The sequence below is a fragment of the Ochotona princeps genome, chromosome 9, assembly GCF_030435755.1.
Source record: "Ochotona princeps isolate mOchPri1 chromosome 9, mOchPri1.hap1, whole genome shotgun sequence".
Classification (NCBI taxonomy): Eukaryota; Metazoa; Chordata; class Mammalia; order Lagomorpha; family Ochotonidae; genus Ochotona; species Ochotona princeps.
The window spans coordinates 1,652,153-1,664,915 of NC_080840.1; the positions used below are offsets into that span (position 1 = coordinate 1,652,153).

Genomic DNA, 12,763 nt, shown 5'->3' on the forward strand with positions numbered 1-12,763 from the left:
CTGGCCTCGACGCGCACAGGCATCTGTGCACATTGCTGCGTGTCTGGATTCCTTCCGTTGCTGTCAGATTCCTCTGCTGATCTGTGGTTCGGTGATCGGTCCTGTCTAGTCACACCTCCAGATGACCGTGGGGATTATTTTACGTTTGGGATGGTTATGAATAAAATCTCAGTGGGCATCAATAGTTACGACTCTGTCTTTGTTTTTCTTGGTAGGGGTCATGTTGCTGAGTGGTGTGTTAATACTAGGTTTCAGTTAATAAGGAATTGGTGAACTGGTTTGCAGAGTGACTGTATTCTTTTACTCCGACATCAATGATTTGTGAGCATTCTGGTAGATTTCTTAGGATTAAAAAAAGTATCTGACACTCCTGTACAACATGCGTGCCTTTCTGGTCTTGAACTGGCTGCAAGGTACAATGATGAACAGGTGCAGTGATGGCCAAATGCCGGGCCTGCAGGTGGGAAACATTCAGCTGTTTACTGTGCAGGTGGCACAGCTGGTGTACTGAATTTAAGAAAACTCATAATGGGATTTGGGTTTTGGGCTTTTCCTGAAACCATTGATCATGTGACTTTCTGTTATTTTTACCTATCAGTTGTCTGTTAAGATGGGGGAGGAAACAAGCTGAGTTTTGAAGGTTAAGCTAACCTTGCATTGCTGAGACAGAGCTCACCCAGCCTTGATGTAGTGTCCGTTACACTCGTGGACTGGATTTGCAGGCAGTGTGTGGATCCGTTACACTCCTGGACTGGATTCGCGGGCAGTGTGTGGATCCGTTACACTCCTGGACTGGATTCGCGGGCAGTGTGTGGATCCGTTACACTCCTGGACTGGATTCGCGGGCAGTGTGTGGATCCGTTACACTCCTGGACTGGATTCGCGGGCAGTGTGTGGATCCGTTACACTCCTGGACTGGATTCGCGGGCAGTGTGTGGATCCGTTACACTCCTGGACTGGATTCGCGGGCAGTGTGTGGATCCGTTACACTCCTGGACTGGATTCGCGGGCAGTGTGTGGATCCGTTACACTCCTGGACTGGATTCGCGGGCAGTGTGTGGATCCGTTACACTCCTGGACTGGATTCGCGGGCAGTGTGTGGATCCGTTACACTCCTGGACTGGATTTGCAGGCAGTGTGTGGATCCGTAAGGGGTGTTTTCAGTAGTTTTCATGTAAGCTCTTGGTCTGATTTTCATCATTTGGATGCATGTAGACAGGAAGAGAGCGGGGAGGCTTTTCCGCCCTTCCTCTTCTCTCCGTGGATGACTATGACTAAGAAGGTTCAGTCTCTGAAAATAAATGCCGGGTAGAATCCAGTGGGAGATCGGCTGAGCTAGGGACTGCCTGGAGGGGTAGGTCCTCGGGTAGGTCCCTGCTCCTCAAGTGGCAGGGGGTTCAGCTAACTTCCTGTGGGTCCTTGATCTGCTGGGCACCATGTGCGTGCCTGCTGCAGCTGGGCTGTAGAGTCCAGGGTGCGACATTGCCCACACTGCTTCTCTGTCAGCCCTGTCATGTCTGGAATCGACACTGATGCCCACGCTCCCTTCCTGACCCCGATGACTGGTCACTCTTCTTTTTTCGCTTTGTCAGATGACCTTAGAGGATCATCACACTTTCTGAAATGTCCAAGAAGCCATTTGCAGCTTATTCAGTTTCTCTGCTGGGTCCACTTTTGAGTTAGCAATTGGTTGCCACCCTCCTCCTTGCCTGTTTGTTTTTCCTCCTTGTCCAGCTCCTGCCCGTATGTTCACTGGCCCACATCTTGCCACATCCTAATGCACTTGACTGTGAGGTCACATGCCACCATTTCTCAGAGGTTGCTGGGCTTGCCTCCCCTTGCTTGTGCACCACAAGGGCAGCAGTGTGTCTGCTTCCCCTCATTTATCTGCTCTGTGCCTGGCCTCTGGGGGACACCCCTCTGGACTGGTGAGTGCGTCCTGGGAAGGCTAGTCTGAGAGGTGGCGTGGGCTGTTCAGCCTTGGGGCTCTGCACTTACTCCCTGGCTGGGTTTCTTCCTGGGCGTGGCCTAGACCAGTTTCCTCACCATCCTGGGCTTTGCTAATGAAGACAGCACAGGTTTCTGCATCAGGCACCTAGAGGCACTGGACAGGAAGGGACTGGGGGGACCTTTTGTTCCATCTTGAACAGTAAGTTGTAGGATGCCTGGGAAACACATGTTTTGCTTTTGGTTCCTTGCTTGTTGGCAACGTCTATGTTGGGCTTCTCTTGAAGTAAGGGCTCACATGGAGATTTACCCTTCCCATCACTCTCTCATCAGGACCAAGGCCTGGACACCTCATTTGCCTTAGCAGCACGTTTGGTGGTTTTAATTAGAATATTCTAATGTTATCAGGCTGCGAAGGATTCTTCTTCTTCGTCGTTTTCTTCTTCTTCTTCTTCTTCTTCTTCTTCTTCTTCTTCTTCTTCTTCTTCTTCTTCTTCTTCTTCTTCTTCTTCTAATTGTTTGGAGGAAAAGCAGTGATGCTGTTTCACAAAGCCTTTTCTGCACTTGATTTTCTTCAACCAGACAGCTCTTTCCCCGCAATTAGAGCCTTCATGGACTCTCTATGGAGCAACAGAGCGCAGATTGTTTCTGCTTTGCTGCATGGTATCTGACAGTTGGCTGTCTTGGAGCAGGGTTTTGCTCATCCCCTTGGTGATTTTACCTCCCTGATTCTCTGGACATGACTTCTTAGTTGATCCTAAGAGCAAAAAATAAAGTAAAAAAGCTATCCGGCCATTGGCTGCGAGTACATGGGTCTTAGATGTAGACTTCACAGTCATTGCCTAGAGTCTGGTTTTTGTCCTGGGCACTCATTACACCTGCACTTTGGGGCTGGGATGGTGCTGGTGTTGGGGGGTGGTGTGGCTGTGCCTGTCCGAGTATGTATTGATTTATCCGTCTCCTTAGTACCTGGGCATTCATGGAGCTTTCTGAGAATCAGAGTCTCATCTTCATTTCACACTAAACATAGCTCCCTGGGAAGTCTGCAAAGACACGGGAAAGAGCAAATGGAGCTGGCTGTGGGGGCCTGGGGTTGGGGGTTCCTGGCCCCAGCTCTCAGCAGAGGCTCTGTGGGGTAGGAGTGGGCAGGTCTCACCTCTGGAGTTGCTGGTGGCTGGGGGAATGCGTTGTGAAGCCAGGGATCCATGGGGGCCTGGGGTTGGGGGTTCCTGGCCCCAGCTCTCAGCAGAGGCTCTGTGGGGTAGGAGTGGGCAGGTCTCACCTCTGGAGTTGCTGGTGGCTGGGGGAATGCGCTGTGAAGCCAGGGATCCATGGGGGCCTGGGGTTGGGGGTTCCTGGCCCCAGCTCTCAGCAGAGGCTCCAGTGGCTTCACGCCCTTGCCTCCTCTATCCTTGTGACTCTTCCTGGGTGTCTGTTGGGCTGGTGGCAGGGCCAGGCTGGGTCCCTACTGTCCTCATGCTTCTGAGTGTTGTTGTGAACAACTTCCAGCCTATCCGGGTGACAAGACATCCCTGCTGGTGTTTGTGTAGAGCCCTGGCTCAGGACTCACTCTGTCGCCAGAGGGCAAGTGTCCCTGTGTGTGCGACACCATGGGCCCTGAGCCCCTCCCCGTGCATCCTATGGCACAGCTTCACAGGAGAAAGGGGGTGCAGGGAGGTAGGGCTGTGATGGGACCCAGACCTGTGTTGCCAAGGAGCATTCTGCTTCCCTGCCCTCCTGCCAGGCCTCTGCAGGTACCGGGGAGAGGGGAGTGATGGAGAAGAGCCTGGGACTGGGTGGGAACTGCACTTCTGCCTGGGCCCCAGCTGTTTCCCCCAGCCCAGCTGTGGGTCATTCCTTGCAGCACAGCCACCGGCAGTCTCCTGCCTCTGCTTGTTGGGTGGTGTCCCCCGAATCCCAACTGGAAGGCCTTAGCTGCCTATAATCTCCTCTCTGGGTGGATTTGGGATTGGACAGCTCATCTGGCCCTGCCTGATCTAGGTGCAGACGAGGTCTGTCTTGTCTCTACTCAGCTCACCTCGGGGTCCTATCCACCTGCACATTGGGGCTGGGGATCATCATGTGGACGTTGGGGTGGCACAGGGAAGGAGGTGCCGACTCTGCCCCCTCCCCACTGTTGGGTGTGGCGGGGGGGGGCTGTGTGCCTGGAGTGTTTCTTGGGAAGCCTGCCCCCAGCAGGACGCTAACTCACAGCTGTTTTTTTGTCTTTCCATGTCTTCCCAGACCCTGGCGGCCATCCTGATTTTCAAGTACTCTGGTGGCCCAGGCCACGTGGAAGGGTACTACCGGAACCTCGCGCTGGGGCTGCACGTGCAAGTGGAACCATCTGTCTTCTTTACCCGTGTCAGCACCCTCCCAGCCACCAGGTAACTGGTGGGTCCCGGTGCCGCTCAGTCCCCTGTCCCTCAGTGGGAGTCCTCCTCATGTAGTAGCCTGACCAGTCCTTGCTTCAGCACCAGGCTCCCCTCTCCTTGTCTGCAGGGGGGCTCAGCACATTGCTATGTGTTGCAAGGGCACTGTAGGGGCACGGTGCCCATTTCTGTGCCATCCCTGGTTCTTGGGACCCAGTGGCACATCCCGTGTCTTGGGGAGCTCCTTGTCTCTGGGAGCCCTGGACCTCCTGCCAGACAGATAAACACCCCTGTGTTCATTGTGCCAGGCCACACCTTGTTCTTTCAGAGAGCAAGAAACTGGGCGCTGTCCACCTTGGGCTGAGATGTGGGCGGCAGTGCAAGATGCTGTTTTGCTCTCGGACGTGGGGCAGTTGCAGTTTTTTGTTGCAAACATGTTTCTGGATAGGGCTGTGGTGGCAGGACTGGGTTCCATTAGCGTCTGCGTGAAGCCCAGCCCCTTGCAGGCCGCGGCAGGTGCCCAGGAGCCAGGTGCTTTGGGGAGGAAGGTGTTGGTCAGCCCTGCACTCTTGGACATTGTGACAGGGCTGGGAGCTAGCAAGTGTGCACAGAGCCACAGTGACCTGTTCCTTAATAGAGGGGAGGTGGTGGCAATGAGGATGATCCCTGTTCTGTAGGTCCCAGACCTTGAATGTGTGGGAACAGTACCAGCCTTGCCAGCCCTGCAGCCCACGTGACTGGAGGCCTGGGCAGATTCTGAGCTCAGAATCCTTCAGAAGCGCTACAGCAGAGGTGCTGCTGGGACCCTGACACCGACCCTGTGCACCTGGCACCTCTTGCTGTGGCCCACGGGTCTCTGTGCCCTCCCTTGTGGGAGAGGGGATTTAGATTGGATTTCTCCTGCCTCTCCTTTCCCCTCTTCCCTGATCTCACTGATCACCAGATCCTGTGGCCTGCTCCCTGAACTACCTGCTGACCCCTGTGCACCCCGCTGAAGCGCCAGTGCTCCGAGGGCTGCCCAGCTTAGGTGACCCCACTGCACCCCACTGAAGCGCCAGTGCCCCCAAGGGCTGCCCAGCTTATGTGACCCCACTGCACCCCAGTGAAGCACCAGTGCCCCCAAGGGCTGCCCAGCTTACACACCTTCCTGAGGCCCCTCTGCACCCCGCTGAATGCCTCCAAGGGCTGCCCGTCTTAGGTGACCCCACTGCACCCCTTGTGATCCAGTTGATGCTTGTACACCAGTCAGTGCTTGCTTTGAAAACAGGGAATGGTTTAAATGAGATTTTAAATAATTGGGGAGCTATGCCATTCTTGTTGATTGGAGGGATCAGTTATAGTTAAGCTCTTCGTTTTTAAAAACTTGATTATACATTCCATATAGTTGTAACCAAAGTCCTAACAGGATTTTTATTTTGGTGAAAATTAGTAAGATGTTTTAAAAATTATTTTGAAATGAATAAGACCTGAAATAGACCAAAACAACAGCAAAACATAAAAACCCACTTGATCAAAGAAGAGAAGAAAGTCACAGGACTTAAACTAACGATTGTAAGACTTGAGTCAAGAATGTATTTTATCAGTGTAAGGCTGACACAGGGCCCTGTGCACCGGAACTGTCAGGAGTCAGCCCAATCACATGACATCAGTTGGTTTGAAAGAAACGTCTTCTACTTGGAGCACTTGCTCATGTCTGACAAACGAGAAAGCAGCCAGCAGAACCCTGCGGCTTGCAAGCTCCGATGCGGCACCCTGGGCCCACCAAGGCCGCCCTGCAGCTGTCGGCCCCCTCAAGGCAGCATAGCACACATAGCCTGTGGCTTAGAGCCTCAGCTGGGATCTGCAGCCCCTGCTCGGAGGAGGAGAGCCTCGATGTGGCCAGCCCATCTGAATGAGGAACTCCGCTTATCAACAGGCTGGGATCCAGTGTTGGCCATGCCCTTGTGCAGCAAGGCGTGCATGGCTGGTGTGAACACACGTGTAAAATGTTGGCATCCACGCAAAATGCTTCCACCATGAACATTTCCCGTGAATTTTGTGAAGTGCCGGGTATTCATTCTTGAAGGAGTGGGCTTCGGCCACTCTGCTGGTGGGAGGCGTGGCGGGGGGAGCTCTGTGTTTTGATGCTCTCTCCAGATGTTGAGGCATGTTCAGCTCTGGGAACTGGCTCAAGTGTGTGTTGCCTGGCCTGCAAAGTGAACGTACACTCAGGGCCTGGGTGTGTGCAGCTCCCACTGTGAGGGCGAGGCCCTGGGACCTGCTGCTGATGGGCCTCAGGGCCATGTGTGCACCTGCTTGCCAGCCCGAGCCTGCATGGGGACTGTGCCCTGCTAAAGCATAAGCCAGAGCAGCTCCACAAGGGTTGACTGCATTGGGGCGTCAGCAGAATTACATATTCTTTTGTGAATCCAAAATACAGGTGGGTGTGCGTTGTTTGCTGCTCTCATGAATTGAGTAACTTCTGCAGTTATTTGCTTTTAATTGGGGATTTTTAAAAGGACAGTCTTGTGCAGGTGGGAGGGAAGGGAGATGTCCAGCCTGTCCTGGACCTGCTGTGGCTGGGGAGCGTCCCATGTCCCATTTCAGTGGCAAGGATCTCTTAGTCTTTTTTGTCTCAAGAGATTTATTTGTTTATTTAAAGGGCAGAGAGAGAGATCTTTATGCACTGGTTCACTCTCTAAATGGCTGCAACAGCCAGAAGCCATCTGAAGCCAGAATCCAGGAGCTTCTTCTAGGTCTCCTTCTTGGGTGCAGGGGTCCAAGGCTTTGGACCATCCTCTACTTCTTTCACAGACACATTAACAGGAAACAAGATTGGAAATGGAGTGGCTAGATTCAAATAGGTGCCTACTTGGAATACTGACCACCGCAGGTAGTGGTGGCTTTACTTGCTATGCCACAGCACTGTTCCCCATTGAAGTCCCATTGAGTACTTGGAGATGTTACATAGCTCATGTGTGGTGCATGACCGTGCATGGAGGATGAGGGAGGCAGATGTGTGACTCTCACAATAACCAAACCCGAGACTGTGGCCATGCTGCCTCTGAGTGCTGGGTTGTTCACTGCCACCACCAGCAGCCTGGGGCTGAGTGGCTGAGGCTCACTGGTCCTGCCTGACATCCCAGCAAGAGGAGGATCACATTAAACTAAAAAGTGCAGCTCTTTCCCCTGAAACACTGAAGCACAGTCTAGATGCAGGTTGGAATTTTCGTTTCTTTTTGCCCCACTCTCCCTCCAGGTGCACGCAGGTCTCGGTTGGCTTTCCTCTAGAGCATCAGTTCCCTCTGAGATTTGCTTTTTGCACAAAGCTGCCTGATAATGTAGTTAGGGAACTGGATTAGAGAGGATTGGGCCACGCTGTCCCTGTCTGCACCCTGAGCTCTGTGCTCTCCCGAGGGACAGTTTTGCCCTGTTTCAGTACATGCTGCCGGGGGAGATGGCTGAGGGGAGACGGAGCGTGTTACAGACACCTGAGAGACTCCAGCGCCAGTGGGCCAGGTTTGCATCCTGCTGCCCAGTTGCGCCACAGTCTGCAGGAAGTCAGCCGTCTTCCCCACAGCACTGCCTTCTGAAATGGAGGCGACAAAGACCCCACAGGGTCCCAAGACTTGAGGGTCAGCAGGGTCACCTGTGTGGAGTCTCCCGTGGTACTGGCCCAGGGTGGGACCTTGGAAGTCAGTGATGGGCAGGTGTCTCAGGTGTGTGTGCAGGTCTCAGGTGTGTTTGCGGGTATGAGTTTCAGGCAGCAGCCGTGCCTGGCAGCCTTGTCAGGATGCCCCATCACCTCACGCATGCGAGGGAAGTGGAAGACTGTGCTGTGGGAACTTTCCTTGCGAAGACGCTTGGTACTAATAGCTTGATGCGAAGCTCTCCCAAGTCATGTAGCAGTCTGAATCTGTATGGACTTGCTGCCATCACTTTTTTTTTTAAATACTTACTTAATTTTATTTGAAAGTCAGAGTTCCATAGAAGGAAAGACAGAGAGAAGGAGAGGTAATCCTCCATCCACTGGTTCACACCTCGAATGGCCACAGCAGCTGGGGCTGAGCTGACCTGAAGCCAGGAGCTTCTTCTGGGTCTCTTATGTGAGTGCGGGGGCCCAAGAACTTGAGCCATCCTCTGCTGCCCTGCTCCATAAGCAGGGAGCAGCCAGGACAAGAGCCAGTGCGCATGTGAGATGCTAGCAGGCAGAGGATTAGCCTGTTGAGCTACTGTGCTGGTCCTGTTACTATCATTCTAACAGTAGAGCTTCCGTCTTTAGAAAATTAAATGTATTTTTAATTCAAGGTGATTGTCTTTTCCTCAGCCCACTGTTGATCTTCCTGTTAGTTTACAAATTTCAGGCTGTCCCATCTTGTGGACTCACCTGGATGTGTTCATGACGTCTCTATTAGTGAGATTCAAGCTGCATTTTTTTTCCTTGCTATTTCCAATAAGTTTTCTGAAGCGGCTCTCCTTCCCTGCCTTCCTGGGACAATTGTTCTTGCTGTTTTGTGCCAAGCGCTCTCCTAGGTGCTGAACACAGCAGTGGGTAAAGCTGAGTTCATGTTCTCAGAGGGGTGCTTCAGTGGAAGAGCTGGGCAGTGGGCAGGAATTCACCACCCAGCGCGAGCAAGCTTGAAAGTGCTCATGGAGAATGGAATTAATGCACGAGTTTATCTCAGTGCAAGCCAAATTTGAAATCCAGTATATGAGAGGTCTTCAGATTTTTATTGTGAAAAAACTATGCATGTGCATTAAGGATTTTACACCCAGATCAACCTATGGTTTCATTCTGTTTTCCACAAACATCTTTAGCCTCTTACAGACAGTAGCCATGCAGTGCCAGGTGGTAAGCTGTGCCAAGGAAAGCAGCTGCTGTGGGGAGAGGATACTCTAAGAGCAAGTGGGGGCCTCACGTGCTCGCCATGACAGTTGTGGAGTGGGCTGGAAGGCAGAGGCACCCCACTCCGCAGGCTCTGGATGTGTTTTGTACAAACTTTACAAAGGCTTCAAATGGCCATTCCCCATGTGTAAGGAGATGCCAAGCACCAAGAGGGAGAGGGCCGAGAAACAGGTTTTTAACTGTTTCAAATAAAATAAATCTTTAAAAAGAAGAGAAGCGTACAAAGGAATTCCTTTTAAGGACTAAACTAGAATTCCTTTACAGTATTTTAAAAAGCTGATCATGTTTCCATTATTTTTTCCGTTCTGAAGTGCCTGGTGTAAGAAGGTGTGGTGGGCTGGGAAGTGGCCAGTGGCAGCAGGGCATGGCACCCAATGCCCGGATTCCTCCCGAGGGTGTGCGCCTGCCCAGTGCTCCCTGTAGCATCTGTGCCCAGGCTGGCCCAGCAGGGGCTGCCAGAGGGGCACGTTCTGGCTGGTTCCTCTTAGCCTGCAGGTTTGATTACCTGGACAATGCCAACAGCAGTTGCTTCCCATCTCAGAAATTCCTAGGCAGAGTGTCCCGGGGCAGATGGAGTGAGGGGCTGAGCTACTTGCTTGTGCAGAGGCTGGCCATTGGCAAGTCGCTGGGGGCTGTGTTACTTCCAGGAAAACCCCCTTCATTGTGAGTGAAGTGGTCACAGAAGGCTGTTGAGGAGCCCTCCAACCCCGACCAAGGAAGATGCAGGCAAGGGTGGGGTGGGGCAGAAGAGACTGGGGGACATGCTGACCTGGTGTTGTGCACGGCTGCTCGCCCCTCAGGCCTCTCGCACATGGCTGGAATGCCGGAGGCCACAGAAGCCTGAGGTGTTTGGGTCACCTTATCTCTCACCTGTTGGCTTGTGACCCCCCAAATGATGCACACACCCCCTGTCAGTGTTCCAGCTTCCCACGTACTGTGGACATGTGCAGGTTTGGGCTGAGGCTCAGCCTGACACGGGCAGGAACACATGGATGTTCGCACCCTGCCCGAGTCCAGCGTCAGCCTCAGGGAGGCCCTGTTCGTGAGCCCTCTGACGTTCTGCCCCCCAGTCATGTTTGCAAGCGTCCGTTCATGAGTTGAGGGGAATTTGATTGATGCCAGCTGCGACTCTTACGATCACTGCTGTTGTGAGCCTTCACATACGGGTTCCCGGGTAGCTGTGCACTTCTCTTGGGCATAGACACGGATGTAGACCTGCTGAGTCCCAGGTAGCTTGGTGTCAACATTCTGTTCTGGGATTTGGCCACATTACTGGACATCGCCACCGCCAGGTGCAAGTCATTTCATTTCTGGATGCTTCTGCCGGTATTTGTGATTGTGTGTGTTGATTATTACCATTCTGGGGATTGTATCTTTCAAGGGAACATTTTTAATAAAGATTTGTTTTATTTGTGAGAGAGAAAAAGGGAGGAGAGAGAGGTAGGTCTTCCATCTACCAGTTGACTCCCCAGATGGCTGCAGTAGCTGGGGCTGATCTGAAGCCAGAAGCTCTTTCTGGGTCTCCCCCATAGTTGTAGGGGCTCAAGCAGCTGGACTCTCCTTCTCTGCTTTCCCAGATATATTAGCAGGAAGTTTTGGATTAGAAGTGTAGCAGCCAGGTTCACATTGGCATCCATATAGGATGCAGTGGCTTAAGTCGCTATACCACAGCGCTAGTCCCGTAAGGGAAAATTTTGTAACAGAATATTTGTTATGTGCTCTGGTGGATCAGAATGTGCATCCTTCCCTGTGGGGAGATGGGGATGTGTGTCCACAGCCCAGGCTGCCAGAGCCTGCCCGTTTAGCGGCAGTGGTCGTGTGCTGGCCCCGAGCTGTCACTCGTCTTGGATGTGTGTGCCAACCTTCCCAAGCCCTTGGCTGGCCCACAGTCCTTGCCCTTCCTGCCCTGGCTCCCTGCAGCTGTCCATGTATTCTGTGCCCCTCGTGCTGCATCAGGAGCCCCATCGTGGCCTGGCGCTGGAGTCCCTGCTCCCTCTGAGAGCAGGAGTTACTTCCCTTCACTGTCTGTGCCACCATGCTAGCTCTACCTGAGAGCTCACTTCAAGGGCACAGGTCCAACAGGCACTGCCAAGGGCAAGCCCCAGGACTCAGGGTCCCAGACCCCACCCACAGAGAGTCTGTTCCACCTCGACCCAAGGGGCCTGCCCTGGAAGATCATGGGTTCTGGACTTCAGAAAGTGTGGGGCTCTCTAGCCTTATGGGGAAGCCCACCAGCCTCCTACTGGCTGCCTGTTCTTTCCAGAAACAAGGTAGATTATGCGCAGGCAGTTGGGAAGAGGGAACTTTAGAAAGGGCCTGGAGACTTGCTCTGTCTCTGCCCTGCTCACATCATGCTCCTGCACTCGGAGGAAAGGACGGCCTTGAGCATGCGACTCTGGGGAGCCTCAGTGATGTCCCACTGGGTTCCGGAGGAAAACCAACCCCCCAGAACATCTGGCACTGTGATCTGCACACGCACCCAAGCCTTGGTGTGTGGCTTCCTCATTTTGCTCTCAGTGGAGAGAACATTTGCAAGGAAGGATGGCAGGCTTTTGCTGCTGTCCCCACAGCACCCCTGTGTTGATGTGGGTTTCAGTAAGGGGCTTCACAAAGCCTGTGCATTTGACAGAGTTCACTGGGGCCTCCCAGAGATCTGTGCTGTAGGCGTTCTTACTCCTTTGAGGAGGCTGGGACAACTGAGACACAGAAAAATTCAGTGACTAGGTTATGACGTCCCAACCAGTTAACAACAAAGCTGAGTTGGAGCAGGCCACGTGCTGTGGCCATGCAGGCTCATCCCAGTGTTGGCGTTGTTGCAGTGATGGTAAATCCTCAGAGTAACCTGCAGCCACACGCTTGTGTACTGTGACCTCACTACCTTTAGGATGAAGAGCAGCTCCCTCGGGCCCAGCTCTCCACCCTCTTGGAGTCACAGCCCAATGCCACCCCTGACCTGATGTCGCGAGAGGCGTGTCGTGTCCTGCAATCCTCCTTGAGAGCAGCTGCTCTCCCCAGCGTTACCATCTCAAGATGTGCCTGTGTTGCTGAGGGGACAGCGGTGGCCTCTTTGTGACTGCCGAGCAAGCTGCTGCACTGCAGTGTGTGTGAACAAACAACAGCTGGATTCCCAGATCAAGTGGTTCCTTTTTTTTTTTTTAAGATTTGTTTTATTTCTTTGAAAGGTGGAATTAGAGGGCTAGACAGTGAGAGTGAGAGAGAGAGAGATCTTCCATCTGCTGGCTTAATCCTCAAATGGCTGCACTGGCCAGGCCAGGCCAGAGCCAGGAGCTAGGAACTTCTTCCAGATCTCTGTCATGGGTGACACTTGGGCCATCTTCCACTGCTTTCTCAGGCACATTAGCAGGGAGCTGTATCAGAGGTGAAATAACCAGGACTCAAGCCCATGCCCATGTGGGATGCCACGCCGTTGTGCCCTAAGCAGTGCCACGTGTGCATAGCAGCTGGTGAGTTTCCGGTGTTCTGTTCCGCCATCAGCCATGCTGTCGGCACGGTTGCTAAACCGCCACAGCAGGTGCACGGTGGTGTTGTGTCTCAGCTT

The 12,763-nt window shown here is 53.1% G+C and overlaps 1 protein-coding gene across 2 annotated transcripts in view; it reads left to right on the plus strand.

The window, feature by feature from the left end:
• TRAPPC9 (trafficking protein particle complex subunit 9) overlaps positions 1 to 12,763 on the plus strand; it is a 358,840-nt gene that overhangs the window by 221,760 nt on the left and 124,317 nt on the right. For both annotated transcript variants that reach the window (XM_058668446.1, XM_058668447.1), the window contains one exon: positions 4,192 to 4,334. In XM_058668446.1, the coding sequence (XP_058524429.1) occupies positions 4,192 to 4,334 (143 nt within the window). The remainder of the gene's footprint in view (positions 1 to 4,191; positions 4,335 to 12,763) is intronic.